Source organism: Sciurus carolinensis, chromosome 10 (genome assembly GCF_902686445.1).
Source record: "Sciurus carolinensis chromosome 10, mSciCar1.2, whole genome shotgun sequence".
NCBI lineage: Eukaryota > Metazoa > Chordata > Mammalia > Rodentia > Sciuridae > Sciurus > Sciurus carolinensis.
The window spans coordinates 70,270,998-70,288,576 of NC_062222.1; the positions used below are offsets into that span (position 1 = coordinate 70,270,998).

Below are 17,579 nucleotides of genomic sequence, written 5' to 3' on the forward strand. Positions count from 1 at the left end.
AAAATGACCAAATGAAATAACAAAAACACACAAAAGGGTCTAATTTTTTCACTATGCAGTAGAGATCTTAGATCTTAGATAAATTAACCAACCATCTTGTTTTAGAAGTTCTGCTTATAGTAGGTTATGTTATCAAGGTTGAAAGTAAATTAAGAAGTTTTGCATTCTAGAAGAGAAGGGGAAAACAATTAGAAAGGATAATCCTTAATGAGACTGAAAGTGAATGTGTGAAAACAGATACACAGCTATTTAACACTGTAGAATGTTTATATTTACTTTTATATTTTAGACCCAAATGAAAATTATAGAGATGAAGTCAGAATAGTCATGAGAACTGTAGTAAGACCAAAAGTCTATTTGCTCTGGAAGTTTGAACAGCTGCAAAAAGAATCAGAATGAGAACAGTCCGAAGGACTCTTGGGTGCTAAATCATGATAACCTTCAGAGTCAGGGAAGAGGCTGGATCTGAAAATTCTTCCCAAGTGCAGAACTATTGCTTAGGCCCTCGGGCATTGGTTATATGTGAGAAGAAGGTAGAATGAATTCATCCAACGATGAGGCAGAATATTGAAAAGGTTACACTCCTTTTTATAAGTCTATTAAAAATTTATGGTCTTTCACAGAGTATGTGCTATAATAAAATTATTATGTCCCTTCCTAATGACAAGGCAGTTGTAAGAATGATAAAAACCTTTTCTAAAACCTGCCACGGGTTTAATATAAGACTCACAGGGTCATTTGTGAAAGAGTGAACCACAATATCTTGTGAAAGGGAATGGATTTACTATTTATGAAAAATATTTTTTAGTTGACAACCAAAAGGAACTCCCCATAGTTTCTAATTCCAGGGAGAATCTGATTTCTATCTTTACGTGCATTTGAAAAAATGAACTTCTTTTATGTTTCATGTTTCAAGAAGCAATGGATAATAACTATGCCTCAGGTTCTTTTTCTGAAAATTTTGTGTCTAAGATGTGAATTGTTTTGACTTTGTTCAGCAGAAAGCAATGTTGGTGACTTTGTTTCATGACAAATGTGCCAGAGTGCTGTTTTCATAGTAGAGCAATCTGCTATCACTTCTTTTTCTGAGGCAGACTTGTTCATCTTCCTTGTTCTATTTCCTTGTGATTCCTGTTTAATAACAAAGAAAGGTTTATTCCTATTTAGAATCCTTACACACACACTCACAGAGAAGTTCTTCAATAATTAGTAACTTCCCCACAAATGGAAGGTTTACCTATAATCTAAGCAAAAAATTTGACTTGTAATGTGTTAATTTAAAATATAGTTACATATATTCCAGCTTTTCCAAACCAAAGGTTTTCAAGCAATAGGAGAGGGCCAAGAGCTACAGAGTGTGTAGACCAAGGTCATGACACAGGAAGACAGTAGGGCACATGGAAATCCCTCAAAGTCAACAATCTGAACTCAAGGTCTCATTATATCTTGGACAGATTCATTTGATTCCATTCACCCAAATTTATATGGTACTTCAGTTATATACTGAAAGCTCCCAGAAACCACTTTAGACATGGAACTCACGTAAGAGATTTTATTAAGCAAAAAGGCAGAGTGTCTCCCTGCAGGGTGAGAGAGAGAAAATGAGAGGAAAAGAGAGAGAGAGAGCATGAGCTTGTGCAAGAGAAAGAGAGTGAAAGCCAGGAGAAGAGAGCATGAAAGCGAGGACGAGAGACAGAGAGAGAAAATGGTGGGGGAGCTATTCTTAAGTGGTTTGCAGGCTGATAACAGACCAATGACTGATGAGAATGTTCACAGGCTGACAATCTGGACCAATGACTGCGAGAATGTTTACAGACTGATGAGTGGACCAATGACTGGCTAGGATGTTCGCAGGCTGACAATCTGGACCAATGACTGACAAGAATGTTCACAGGCTGATGAGTGGACCAATAGCTGGCTGGGATGTTCACAGACTGACAATCTGGGTTGTAAAATGGTGTGGGGGAGGGAGAATAATAGCAGATCTGATGCCAATATATACCATCACTAAGGCTTCATTCTTTCAAATAGCAAAATCATAGTATAGTTGATAGTTATGTAAAAAAATTAAAAATATGATAAATTCTATGAAAAGGGAATTACTGGTGCTGCAGAAACACAAACAAATAATGCATAATACATTCTCTAGTAGATAGAGATGGAGGTTTTCAGGAGGAAGAAAAGTCTCAGCTGGGACTAAAATGATGGGCAGGAGTTAGGTAAATGAAGGTTAAAGATCAGGATCTTTTTAGGCAAAGGAAGCAGCCAGCTCAAAGACCAGGAGAGAAGAAAAGTCTGGGCAAACCTGAGGATCTGTGATTTGATTCAGCATGACCAGGGGAGGGATTGGTGGGAAATGCAGCTGGAGAATAAAACAAGGAGGTCGAGAATCACCCTTAAGTCGTTTCTAGGGAGAACCCATGCTGAAGGCTGGGGCAGCAACCAAAGGGATTTTAATCAGGGAGTGACATAATGGTATTTGTGTTTTAGGCAGATCATTTTTTATGATTGACAGGATGATGAATGTTAGTATAAAGACCAGTTAGGAGGCTAGCGAAGTAGTTGAGATGAGAAATGATGATAAAATGGACCTCAGCAGCAGTGAGGAAGAATGACAGGTTCAAAGATGCTATTGGCCTTAACTAATTTTCACCTATATCCTTTGTAATAAAATTTTAAGGGAAAATACATATGAAAATTCTCAATTAACTTTGAAAGCATATGATGTTATTAAAGAGGGGCTTTCATGTATGTCATTGAAATATTTAAAATCCCACAGTTTTATATGACATCAGAAATGAAAATCTCATTTATTTCTATCTCTTCACTGAAAAGCTCAAGTAAACTTGTTTTCTTTCCAAATTAGTCTTCAAATTGGTTCACTAGTAAATGAAAAGGTATGCTGTGTTTTAAGAAAATTCACTAGAATAAAATGTATTTATTAAAATAAAAGTAGAGCAATGGTAATGCCTTACATTTGTGTATTGTTCTCTGTGAATATGCTTGTTTTTCCAACTCTTTTCTTCCCTGACATACCTGAAGGGCACAATTACCAACTCATCCATGTTAGGAAAGACTCATGTTGGGAGGTGTGGGGTTTGTCAGATGCCTATGGGCCCACTATTAATTGGAAGGAATCTCTCACCTTCAGTGATTGTGGTCCACCTCAACCTCCCAGCCCCAGAGCGTCCTTGCCCACCTCATATGCCCTAGAAATTTTCACTCTGGAAGCAACTTGAGGATGAGTGTTTTGCTACATTCATTTCTATTATCTTTTATCTGTTTTCCTCAAATTAAAGATCTCAGAAATATTAGTCGAATTAATGACACTTCTGAATTGTTCTCATGTTGACTCATGTTTTATTTAACCTTTCCCCACAATGCTCTATTCTTCATTACCACAGCAAAAACAACCTTATTACTTGGATAATACCAACCTGGGTATTGTTGATGCCATTTTGCAGAATTTTAAAATGATTTTATCCAGACCCACAGCTAAAAACTAAGGTTCTAAGCCAGTGCTCATTTCATTATGTCACAAATCCTTTAAAAAATCAATTTTTCTATATGAAGTATTTTAATAATTTGTATACTGAACAAATTTAAAAAGCAATAAATTTACAAAAATATTGCCACTTTCTAATAATAAAATCATTTTGTATATTAGAATATAGATGCTTACCTGTATAATGTGCCAAATGTATTGAGTCCATGTCACTATAAGAGGCAGTTATTTTTAGATTAGCAGAAGTCTTTATACCTGTTTAAAATATTTTATTCATCCAGAACACCGATGTCATGTTTTAAACTTTTTCAGAGAGATCAGTGATGGGAGGTAAAAATAGAAAAATTTGAAATGAAAAAATTATGCATTTTAAAATTAGTAAATATTATGGATTTGAAAAACTTATTAACATCTAAGCTTAAATATGATTGTACTCCTCTAAAGGTGGTAAAGTTTATTTAAATCAGTTTACTTAAGAAAGTTACCGATTCTGTACTTATGTTTCTGTGTTACTGTGTATTCATATCCCAGGGCTACTCATTGATCCTAACTGGTGGAGTGTGATTTCAGTGGCTAATGTCTAGAGGATGATTCATTATTGATTCATGTTATGCATATAGGAGTGCCCAAATTCCTATACTCTTGCTTATTTTGTCTGTTTTGTGGCTGTAGGGCAGTGGTGCAAATGACATGTGGCATTGATGGACTGAATCAGTAATTTCTGTGATACTGTGTTGTGTTGATATTTACCTAGAAACTTTTCTAGTTCCTTTTCAGCCCTTTTTGTTCTATGACACCTTGAGGCTTACATGTTCTTTACCTATGGAAAGAAGGTCTTACAATAAGAACTGTTGCTTCTCAGGATTTTAAATTAGTTATTTTCCTTGAGAACTATCCACATGCCATTATCAAAGCTTACATTATACCCATGTGACCTATTTTTGTGCCTCTCTCTCTGAACTCTGCTACTCTAAAGTTCCTCAGCAGCAGAAATACAGTTTTATCTACTGAGTGCAGAGAACAACGAGTAAGGGCGGATGCATTGTGTATGATCAATAAATATCACTTGAATTATATTCCCCTGCGTGGTGCTGAGCAGCTCTCTAATGTTTATAAAACCCTTTTTTATACCCAATCTTATTAAAGCCTCATAAAAACTCTAGAAAATGATGATTATTCTCAACAAATCTTACTGAGCTGACCTTCTAAATAAGTACTCAGCATCACTCAGTCCTCACAAACATCATCTTTGCCCAGATCATGTAATAATCTCTTGACTCCCAACTCCACTATTGTCCTTTATGGGCTGTGCTCCAAAATGCCTCAATTTTTCCTTCTAAAGTGTGAAAGGTCACATAATTTCTCAGCGAATACTCTCCAATGACTTCTTGTCTTATTATAATAAATCTCCAAGGACTCTTCATGGCTATCAAGGCTCTTCTTCACCGTCATTCCAAATTTTGGTACAACCCATAGTAAGAAAGGTGTTTGATATTGCAATTCAGCACATATGCGTGCGCGCGCACACACACACACACACACACACACACAGCAAAACCTTCATAGTTTGATATTTTTATCACATTCTGCACTTCTTGGTTACATTAATAGGTGCTGATAATAATGAATCAATCTTTTCTTTTTTTCATGAGGGCAGTGTAGAAAATATTTCTCTATTTCATTTTGCCCCTCCTTATTTTTCTGATTTTATCTTCTGTGTTCTCCACTTTTTGCTCTCCTCCAGCCTATTGGCCTCCTTGTTTTTCCTAACCATGATAAGCAAGCTTCTCCACTGATGTCTTTGCACTAACAATTCTATTGTCTGGAACATTCTTCCCTTAGATAGTTACATGACTCTCTTCATTATTTCAATAAAACTTCTGCTCAAATGTTACCTTATCAAAGAAATCTTCCATGACTATCCTATCTAGAATAGCACTCAGTTATACTGTAGCCTTTTAATCTTTTCTCTATATATTATTAGTTTGACATTTTATCTCTCTTTATTGTCAAATTAACTAACAGCTAACTCAATGAAGAAGGGTAAAAATTATTTTGGGCTAGTAAGCAAAGACCAAGGTAAGGAAGGTATTTCTAAGAATTGTTATAGACTGCACACTCTATCCTAGAGTGAATGGAAGCCATTTACTAGCAAGCAGAATAGCATTATCAGATTTCAGCTTCCAAAAATTCATTCTGTCTGTGAAGTGGAACTGGAGCAGAGATAAGGCAGGTGAAAGGCAAGGGGAAAGAAACTGTAGTAACATATACTATAGCTGTGGAAGGATGATTCAAGAGATTTTTAGAAGCTAATAATCTACGTGCATTGAAAATAATTAGACCTGAGGTTTAAAGGAGGTAGAATTTGAGAATGACTGATAACATATAGGAGTTAGTTAATAAATATGTGTTAAATGAATTAATGGAAAAAATAAAGCTTCATGACTTGGATACTGAGAGATTTGTGGCATAAGTCCTGAGACTTTTCAGTTAAAGAACCATAGAAAAATTTAATTTCCATGGAGCAGTAAAGAGAATTTCCATTTTGAAGACATGACTAAAATTTTTAATAGTATAAAATTAACAAATTTGCAACCTAATACCTGAGCAAACTACAGAACAGAATGAAAAATGAGGAAAACTGAATTTAACTTTCTTGTCAAACCACTGAAGCATTATTTAATTAAGATTTCTAATTACACTCAGTTCATATTATAATTAAAATTTGCAGTAGTAGCTTTCAAAAGTGTTCCTGGTCACTCAGTGCCATGACGTCTCCAAGCAACATGAGTACTTTCTGTATATAATGCATTATAAAGCAGTGCTTTCAATGTTGCAAGTTCTTAAGAGAACTTCATTGAATTAACTTATATGATATTTGTTCTTCGTTAAGAATTAGTTTTCTATTGAATAAAGAAGTACATGAAATGATTTCATTGCAAACTGAATGAATTTCTCAAGGTCACTCATCTTCTAGTACCAGGGTCCACACAGCTCTGAGTTCAGTGTGATTACTGGACAAAGTAATGTTACTCCTTTCAGGAGATATGTGACTTATTTAAGAGAATTAGAAATTCTCATTGCTCACTTTGCCTATAGAATTCACTTGATTATGAGATATAAATATCATGTTTGCTTTGCTTACGATTCACAAATCTCTTTGTTCTGTTCTTTAAAATATGGACTCACTTTATTCTACCAAAAATATATATCATTGAAGACAGAAAATTTTTCTCTCGACTTTTATCCTTCTTCAGTAGAAATGAAGTATACTTAGGAAAATAACAAAGCTTGTGTTTATTACTGTATAAGTGCTTAGAATAAAAGTCTGAATATTGGCTGTACATTATGATCCCCGTGTGAATTTTTAAATATTCTAATGCCCAGGCCTCAGTCAAAAACAATTAAATCAGAAAAGAACTGGAGGTGGCATTCAGGCATAAATATTTTTAAAGTTCCCAGGTGATTTCAGTGTGCAGTCACAGTTGAGAACTCTTGTTAGAGCAATTTGATGAATGATGAACTCACCCATTTAGTACCGTTTACTTAATTCTTCCTCTTTTTTCCCAAACACAACCACAAGGTGGCAGCATCACAATACAATGCACATCCTATCCCTCATGTTAAGTAGACCTGGAAATTTTGTCTGTACACTAGTTAATAGCATTTTGAGGATCCTTCCAGCCAGAGTTAGCATTAACTTTCTTCCTCTGCTACTCTATGTTGATTATCACGGCTGAAAAACTTTTAAATGTGTTTCTTTCAGTAGATTAAATTAGAAAGAACTCTCTTATAAGCCATTGTTAATTGGAAAAATGAGAAAATCCATGGATTTTGTATTCAGGTAAATGAGGGCTTACATATTATTTGGACCACTTACTGATAGACTGCTTAATCTTTTGTGTTTCTGTTACATTTGTGCTCCTCTTAAAAGAGAAGGATAGTCATACATACCAAATGAGATAATAGGTGAAAATCAGCTTTGTAAAATAATGTTACTAAAATTAAAAATGTTGAGGAGAAAGATGACAATGCTATGATACAGTTGGTTACATAAAGTCCAGAAAACACAAAAGGCACAGTACTCTTGTTGGTAGCCTTTCTTTTCTGCACTTGGTTCTCTTCCTTTCCTGTGTGCATCCTATTTTTCAGTTCCTGTTGGTATGTTCAGTATGTTTATAAATAAACATACTTTTGCCTCTTTCATTTCAAAGAACAAAGAAGTAAGGCCAACATTTTGTTTTATTTCATTTTTGCTATTAACAGAAATGGCTTTTACTTTTGTACCCAAGTCCCTGTAAAAAAGTAGTTCTTATTTAATCATAATTACTCTGTTTTACTTCTCAAATCTCAAAACTGTTTCCTCTAAAATTGCCAGTTGTCTCCAGGGTATCACATTCAAAGGAAAATAGCTTCTCATGTGTCTGTCCTTTTGGATGGGCTGACTGCCCTCCTTCATGACACCTCCTCCCTCTCACTTCCATGGGGACAGCACTCCTATTCTCCTTCAACTTCCACTGTGGAGTCTGAATTATTTCTTCTTCCTGTAGAATTGTGTTTTCAAGAAGTTCTTTCCTTTCATCCTTAATTTCTTTTGTCCTTGGGAATTGTATCTTCCACCACAGCCTGAAATTTAAGTACCACACATGACTGAAATCTATATATTGTCCCATATAACTTTCCTGATTCCAGTTCTATAAATCTAATAGTCACTGGAATTTAAACTGAGATCTCAAAATTAATATGTTGAATATTGGACTGTGCATGTCTCCCGACCACAGAAAACTGCTCCTCCTCCTTCCAGCCTGTGGTCCTGCTTTGCCCAGATGACTTAAGCGGATCCTCGGGAGGCATGCCATGCTGCTCCCTCAGCCCCTTCATCTCCGAGCTGTCAAAGCTTGTCAGTTCCACAGCTGCAGCAGCAGCACCTTCACCTGCAGAAAAACAGGACAAAACAAAACAACACTTCTCAGAGGAAATAGAATTCTCATGGTCTTCATTTCTAACTTCACACTTATTTTTTATATTTTCTTTTGAGAATTGTCTGTTTCAGATCTTCTACACATTTTTAATCGGATTATTTGATTTCTTTCTCTCAAGTTGCTTGAGTTTATTATTCAATACTATCCCCTTGCCAAATGCATGGTTTGAGAATGTTTTCTCTGATCCCATTAGGTTGTCTCTTCACTCTTGTTTTGTTTTGTTATGTTTTGTTTTGTTTTTGTGAAGATGACTATTTGATTGTCTATTTTTGCTTTTGTTGTCTGGGCTTTTGGGTTCCTATCCCCAAAACTCATTGCTCAGACATGAAGATTTACCCCTGTGTTTTCTTTTATTAATTTTTATGTTTCAGGTCTTAAACTTAAGTTTTAAATCTATTTTGAGTTGACTTTTAAGCTGACTTCTACATCTATCATAAGTGATAAAGGATATCATAGGATATGTGATAAAGGTCTAATTTCATTCTTTTACATATGGAATCCCAATTGTTGCTACACCATTTATTGAAGAGATTGTCCTTTTCTGATTGGGTGTTCTTGGCATCTTTGTCAAAACTTCACTTAACTGCAGCTGGGCCAGGTTGCACACACCTGTAATCCCAGTGACTCGGAAGGCTGAGGCAGGAGGATCTTGAGTTCAAAGCCAACCTTAGCAACAGCAAGGTGCTAAGCAACCCAGTGAGACCCTGTCTCTAAATAAAATATAAAATAGGGCTGGGGATATGGCTCAGGGGTCAAGCATATCCCTGGTACCCAATTCCCCACAAAAAATCACTTTACTGTAAATGTGTAGAATAATTTCTGGGATCCCTATGCTGTTCCGTCAGTCAGTGTGTCTGTTTTTATGCTGGTACCATGATGTTTTGGTTATTATTGCTTTGTAATATATGAAGTCAGGGAGTGTGATGCCTACAGATTTTTTCATTTCAATATTATTTTTAGCCAGTTATGATTTTTTGTGGTTCCATATGAATTTCAGGATTGATTTTTCTATTTCTGTGAAAAATGACATTGGATTTTGATAGGTATTGCACTGAATATGTAGATTGCTTCGGATGGCATGGACATTTAACTGTTAATTCTTCTAGTCCATGAACATGGGACATCCTTCTCTTTATAGTCAAGTGTCACCCAACAATAGAGATTTATTCTGAGAAGTGCATTTAGGCAATTTCACCATTTTACGAACACCTCGGAGTGCACTTATGTGAACCTAGATGGTTCAGATCAAACATTCAACATGGCCATACAATCGAGAGACAAAGTAAACATGAGATGTATAAAGTGGATGGCATAACTTAATGTACTGTTTTACAATAAAACTTTTTTGTGAGCATAAATTCCAAAATAAGGATGAAGGTATAGTAACATGAATACATAAACTAATAACAGTCATTTATTTTCAAGTACTGTGTACTGCATATAATTATGTGTTGTATGTTCATATGACTGCAGTGCAGTGGGTTTATTTACAGTGGCATCACTGCAAACATGTAAGCAATATGTTTCACTATAATGTTGTAAGGACTACAGTGTCCTAAGGAATTTTTCAACTCCATTATAATTTTATAGGACCATTGTTATTTATGTGGTCTGTGATTGACCAAGTCATTCTATGCAATGTATGACTGCATTTGTGTCTTCTTCAACTAATTTCATCAATGATTTATAGTTTGCAGTGGATAGGTCTTTCACTGCCTTGGTTAAATGTATTCTCAAATATTGTATTATTTTTTGTAACTATTGTAAGTGGGATTGTTTTCTTAATCTCTTTTCTGTTTTAGGATAGATCATTGTTAATGTACAGAAATACTACTAGTTTTATATGTTGATCTTATATCCTGCCACTATACTGAGTTTTTTTCAGTTCTACCAGTGTTTGGTGGATTATTTAGAGTTTTCAATATATAGTATTGTATTGTCCCCACAGGGGGACAATTTAACTTCTTCCTTTCCAATTTGTGTAACTTTTATTTCTTTATATGACCCTAATTGCTCTAGTATAATGCCGAAAAGAAGTTCATAGAGTAGGCATCCTTGTTTTGTTCCTGATTTCAGAGGAAAAGCTTTTCACTGTTTACCATTGAGTATGGTTTTAGTGTGAGTTTGTCATATGGGTTCTTTTATTGTTTTGAGGAATATTTGTTGAGATTTTTTGTCATGAAAATTGCAGGATTTTGTTGAATATTTTCTCTGCATCTATTTAGATATTTATGTAATTTTTGCCCTTCATTCTCTTCATGTGATGTGTTACATTTATAGATTTGCATATGCAGAACTTTCCTTTCATTCCCTAAGATAAACCCTTCTTGATTTGGGTGAATAATCCCTTTGAGAGGTGCTGTTGAATTTGGTATGCCAGAATTTCATTGAGAACTGTAGCATCTGTATACATAAGGAATATTGGCCTGATTTTTTTTTTTTTTAGTGTCCTTGTCTTGCTTTGGCATTAGAGTAATGCTGACCTCATAAAATGGTTTGAACATATTGCATCTTATTCAAGTTTTTAGAGGCATTTAAGAAATCCATACTAATTCTTGAAATATTTGGTAGAATTGAACTGTGAAGCCATCTAATGCTAGGCTTTTCTTTGATAGAAGACTTTTACATTATTGATTCAATCTCTGTTCTTGTTATTGATTTGTATAGGTTTTCCATTTCTTTGTGATTTAGTCTTAATAGGTTATATGTGTCCTGGCCTTATTCATTTCTTCTAGGTTACCTGATCTGTTGTGATGTAATTATTGATAGAAGTCTCTTACCATCCTTTGCATTTCTGATACTTCATGTATTCAAATTAATCAGTCTTTCTTCCTTTATTTAGCTACATTTTGATCAATTTTGTGTATCTTTTTAAAATAAATTCTTAGTTTCATTTTTTTTCTTTTTCATCTTTATTGCATTTATTTCTACTCTGGCCTTTATTAGTTCCTTTCTTCTACAAACTTTGTATCTAGTTTGTTCTTCTTGCTCTAATTTTTAAAATTACAATGTTAAGTTGTTTATTTGGGATCTTTATTGCCATAAATTGTGAACTCCTTGAGTTAAGTAGTCAAATTATTCAACTTTGAAATATCAATTTCTAATATAGTCTGGCATATGTCAGGTACTCAAGACCTACTGAATGAATTAATTTAATATATGAATTAATTAATCCTAAAATTTACTAACTCACAGTGACTATGTATTTGTTCCTTTAATTGAAACAATTGAACACATTTATATAATTTTGTCAACATAAATATATATAAACTGTATTAAATTATCGTTTGTGCCATCCATATGAGCCAAGGTTCAATTTCTCCAAGAATTTCAACCAAGGAAATAAAATCCAAATTTTCAAAATATCACAAAAATTGTCTTCAGTCTCTTAAATAATGCTGAAAGGGATAAAGATCACAAACCTTAATCACTCTCAAGACAGTATCCATCTCTCTTCATTTCTGCTTCTTATTTCTTTTTTATTTAGGTTGTTTATCAAGCAAAAGAATTCTATTCTATGTAATAGAGTAGAGAAAGAAAACAGTTGAGTAACCAAACGCCAGATTTTCTTTACCAGATGGAGTCAGAGTGTTATGAACCATCACATGCTACCCAAACACATAAATATGTGTGGGCATGTGCATGTACATGTGTGTGTGTGTGTGATGGTATTGTTCTCTCTGAATTATCTGTCAAATATATGTTTATATTGTCATATAGGAAATATCATGAAAATAACCTTCCACTGTAGATGACATTTACCTCCTTTCTTGGTAACAGAACAAATAAAAAGAACAATTAAAAACCCAAATCTGAACTTATCTCTCATGTGCAGAGTCCCCTGAATAATAACTATAGTTACAAGTGTATTTAAAACATTTCTCTTGATTTATTGAAAGGAAAAGTCTTGGACTCAGTGGTTTGCTTTCTCTCTTTGTAGTTTGGATTAAAGTCTATGTATTTCATGCTTTATACATCAGCAACAGCTGTATGCTGACGCTCCAAGAAAAACCTCCTCAAAATAGCTTTTTTTTTTTTTTTGCAAGCAGAAAATGACATTAATGAACTTTGGCAGGAACTGTACTCTTGAGCCATGTTCAATTTTGAAACTTGAATGGAAAAATATATTGCATGAGGAAGTCAGTTATACAAGATCCTGAACCTAGTCTATTGTTAAAAGAGAGGTGCCAACAAAGCACAGAGCTCTGTGGGTCTGAAAACTTGTACAAACTGTCCCACAGGGATCCTGGACAAAGCCGCTTGGATGGGGACCTAACCATAGCATTACATATTCTTAGGAAGAGGTTCAGCAGGAAACCTGCCACTTGGCAAAGCATTTCTCCAAAACCAGAGTTTGGCTTTGCGTCAGCTGACTTAGAAAACAGTTTCACAAAATTTCAAAATGTCTTCATTTTACTTATTTACTCATTAAGTCACATTATTCCTATAATTTGGGAGTCCTTTATAGTTTGAGGTACAAGGACCTACCTCAGTGAAGTCCCAGGGGCAGCACCTGAATACTTGAGATCCCTCACTTTTGTATTGTCAGTTTATGTGTTCTCATTAGTGCCATGGAATAGGACAGAGGTCTCCGTTTGCTTCTTTGTCAGCGTGCTGATCCCTGCCAAGTATCATTGTTCAGCTGATCACATCTCAACTGCAGTAGCATTTAAAGTCTTCTGCCCCAGTAGCTACAACAGGTGCTAAAGAAATATCTGGCTCCATCAGAGGTTCTTTCTCAATACCTCAGTTATGCAACTTGACTCACCACAACTGGACAGAATCTTCTGTTTTCATATCCAGCTACTTCTTCAGGATGTCAGCTTCCCCAGCTTGCCAGAGCTATGATGAAAACATTTGGGTTCTATCATCAGTCAGGCTACCTGAGATTCTGAATGCAGTAAAGAAGGGCCAGTGTGGCACTAGGTGCTGCTCATGAACTAAAGAACCTTTCACAGAAGCTAGAGGGTGTCTCTGAAAATCTTATCCAAAGTCATTTACACAGTAACCATCTTTGAAGGATCCAAGGTGGGAGTCACTTTTATTAAGTAACTCTTAGTTTCTCACAAAACCTGTTGCTTTCAGAATGTTGAACAAGGATGAATTCTAGGTTCCCCTGTCTCATGATGCCAGGAATTTTATAACTCTTCTCTGCATTCAATCCAGTGCCAGCTGGTACAGATCTGTCCCATCTTTCTCTACCTCATGGTGGTGGCTTTTCTAAGAGATTTTGCTTTTCTTTCTATGTCTTTTAGTCTAGTTTGGAGATATCCAGCTACCATGATAGATCTTTCTAAGTCAAAGTATTAGGAAAAAGAGATTGGGGAGTTTGATACCCTCCTTCTTTAAAGGCACGTAAGTTTGTGAAAGTCTCTCCTTCTTCATATCTGAATCCACATGGGAAGAGGAGCTGACTGCATAAGTTAGACTGAAGACTCTGTCACATTATTCCTCCCAGAGATGACTAACTCTGGGGCCACTCAGGGGTTCAAGGCTACCTACCTCTAGAACCACCTTGAAGCTTTTTTTTGCCTCAGATAAGGAGGTGTTAGAACCATGTAAAAGTGGGACACACAGTTACATATAAAGGTACTTTATGTTTCAAGAACAACAAGCTAATTTAATCTAGATATTTCTTTATATTGGGGACTAGTACCATGGCCTATTTAGAGATATTATAGACTCTTCTTCAGAGAAAATCTAAAACATGGAATAAGATCTTTTCAGTATGGGAGGGTTTTAGCAGAGATCTGTTACAGGAGGGGAAATAGCAGCTATTGGGTCCTTGAAATCAAAAGTTTTGTTTGCTTTATAAACATCCATCCATTAGTTGCTTAGATATGGATTCTGAATCATAAAGTGTTGGGAAGTGAGTTTTCAGGATTTGTGTTCCACTACCTTATTTAATCAGCAGCAAATATTGCAAGAAAAGCAAATCTTCCCTAATTTTATGGGAGATTTTAACTTCTGAACTATGGTACATATCCCATAGTTTAAGTGATATTGTGATCACCACCAAATCCTAAATATATATTTATACTTATATATAAATATATATCCTAAATATATATTTAGGATATTGCCCTACATTTAAGACTTTGGGTATATTTACATTATTTTTCAAAACTTGTTCTTTGTTTTTATTCTGCAGCCTCCACCTCAGATATATGACAAACAGCTGGATGAAAGAGAGCACACCATTGAAGAATGGAAAGGTGAATCTAGTACTGATGAATGGATTTTTAAAAATTTTAACAAGACAAAATAAAGAAAGCATCTAATCCTTTCTAAATTCTATACTGAGGATACAGAGAATGTATCCTCAAGATTTTTTCTTGTAAAGCAGTTTAGTAAAAGAGGATTTTTACATTGCTATCTTAGACCATATTCAGAGCTCCTAAAACTTTACCTGTCTTTTCATACTAATAGCAATATCAATCACATTTGCTCAAGAATGAAAGGAATTAATTTTGACAACTTTTGAAGTACTGTTGATTATTGAAGAGTTTATCATGGGATAATTCAAAATTTTAAAATTAGACTTTCCATATTTCCATATACAGTAATCATAAAAGATATATACAATTAAGATTAAGTTTGAGATGTTTTTTAGACTGTAGAATGTAAAAATAGTTAACACATGAGATAATTCACCAGATTTATGAAACTAGAGAGTTTAAATAGAAAATATGTGTACCTACTGACTTATTTATACTTAATAAATGCATTAATGAATATATTGATCTTTTTTAAGCAAAACTTCTCATAACTCATACTGAATTTTCAAGATTATACTAAGGTTGAAACAAAGCAGAAAAACAAGGCAAATGTAAATAATTGTTAAATAAATATGAATTACTATAAAGTAGAATAATGAGAAAACCAAATGCAGATGGGAGGAACATAAAGGGGATATCTGAAGGAAGGAAATTTTGAGCTACTTTGGAGGAATTAATAAACTTAAGGGAAAACAAAAATACTAAATAGGGGATATAAGGGGAAAATAATCTTTAGGAATAAACAAAAAAATGTTATAGAGTTAAGAAATTCCACTGGTCAAAGGTTCATGTTGATGAATATGGAAAAATAAGCATATACATAATATGAATCAAGTAAACATGATGCCAGATGGTAAGCGGGAAAGTCTTGCTTTGATCTGAATAAGAACAGGAAGACATTCTTGAGGGTTCATGAATAGGTGAATGATAGGATATAGACATTATTTGAGGAGGACATAGACTAAATTAGAGGAAGAAATAAAGGATGATGATTGTTTAAATTTTATGACATTACAAACCAAGAATGAGTAGGGCTGAATGAAAAGGAGACAAAATAAAAATAAATGAACCCAGGTGTGGTGGTACATGCCTGTAATGCCAGTGACTCAGGAGGCTGAGACAGGAGGATCACAAGTTTGAGGCCTCACTGACTTCATGAGGCCCTAAGAAATGTAGTGTCTCAAAAGAAAAATAAAACATTCTGGGATGTGGTTCAGTGGTCAGACCCCTCTGGGTTCAATCTCTGGTTAAAAAAAAAGAAAGAAAGAAAGAAAGAAAGAAAGGGAAAAAATAAAGAAAGAAAAAAAGATATCCAAAGCTAAATATAACAATGAGAAAGAAAAAAAGGATGCCAGTTTGGAAACAAACAAAATAAATTTTTGTTTTATATTGAGTTTGGGGTTTTAGGTGTGTTTAGATTTATAAATCTAAGATATAAGCCTGGAAGAAAGATGAAGTACAAGATAGAAGTTGTAAGGATTGGTAATAACTTAAAGTTCTGAGAATTTGTGCGTCTCTTAGGGAGTGAGTATAAAAGAAAAGTAGATGTTCAAACACAAAGCCACTAAAATGCTTAATAGATAACACTAGAATGTGTCAGGAGTAACCTCCCAACCTGCCCAAACCTCAGACTTCAGAAAATAAAAACATGTGTATTTTACATACATTTATTGAGTCAACTGATTAGTTGAGTAAATACTTTTGCCAGGCTTTATACCATTTGCAAGGAAATAGAGAAATAGAGGAGTGACAGCCATAAAGAAGAATGAAATTATGGCATTTGTTGGTAAATGGATGAATTTACTGGAGAATACCATGCTAAGTGAAATAAACTAATCCCCAAAATCCAAAGGCCAAATATTCTCTCTGATTTGTGGATGCTAACCCAAAACAAGGGAGTTTGGGGAGGGAATAATAGAAATACATTGGATAAGATGAAGAGAAACAAAGGGAAGGGAGTAGGGAGGAGACTAGGAAAGACAGTAGAATTAATTAGTCATAACTTTCCTAGTCTTGTATTTGTATATACAACCAGGGTAACTTCACATCATGTACAACCACAAGAATGGGAAACTAAATAGAATAAGTTATACTCTATGTATGTATAATCTGCCAAAATATATTCTATGGTCACGTATAACTAAAAAACAAAACAAAAACTATCGCCTACCCTCCACCAAAACAAAGAAATAGAAGAGTAAAGGAATCCCAAATGACTTTTTAATTTGTTTAACCCCATGAAAAAATGTTATTTTTCATTAACTAACTTTTCATTAACTAATAAATTTCTCTGTGGATTAAGGAAAATTTTGGTTTTTATATTGTAATAATATGAATAAATGTCTCTTACAGAACTTATTTACAAGGAAGTAATGAATTCAGAAGAAAAGACTAAAAACGGCGTAGTAAAAGGACAGCCTTCTCCTTCAGGTACTTGCTCTTAGTGAATAACCAATTAACCGGTACTTGTGTATTTTCTTTGGTTTTAAGGAGGGGTCGTAACCAAGAGCATTGTTTACAGAATATATGAGCAAATATTGCAGGGCTCTTTCTCTAAGATTTTAATTTAAATTCTTTTGATATTTGGTGTGGTATTCATTCTGATTATTTTGATTTTAAGATAGTAATGAATCCTGAAGAAATGTTGACTTGGACTGGTTCAAGGGTAAAAGCCTCCATGGAAACAGAGCCAGAAAGCTCTTTTTATACAAGTCTGTACAGAGAAGTCAGGAATCCCTCCAGTCAAGACCTCTTCCCTCATTCATTCTCAATGTTTGGACACTCCCCAAGCTTGGTACAATAATTGAAGCATCT

General features: G+C 34.6%; 1 protein-coding gene across 10 annotated transcripts in view; it reads left to right on the plus strand.

Moving 5' to 3' along the window:
- Mapk10 (mitogen-activated protein kinase 10) overlaps positions 1 to 17,579 on the plus strand; it is a 607,392-nt gene that overhangs the window by 575,387 nt on the left and 14,426 nt on the right. For all 10 annotated transcript variants that reach the window (XM_047565880.1, XM_047565878.1, XM_047565879.1 and 7 more), the window contains 2 exons: positions 14,639 to 14,702; positions 17,118 to 17,195. In XM_047565880.1, the coding sequence (XP_047421836.1) occupies positions 14,639 to 14,702; positions 17,118 to 17,195 (142 nt within the window). The remainder of the gene's footprint in view (positions 1 to 14,638; positions 14,703 to 17,117; positions 17,196 to 17,579) is intronic.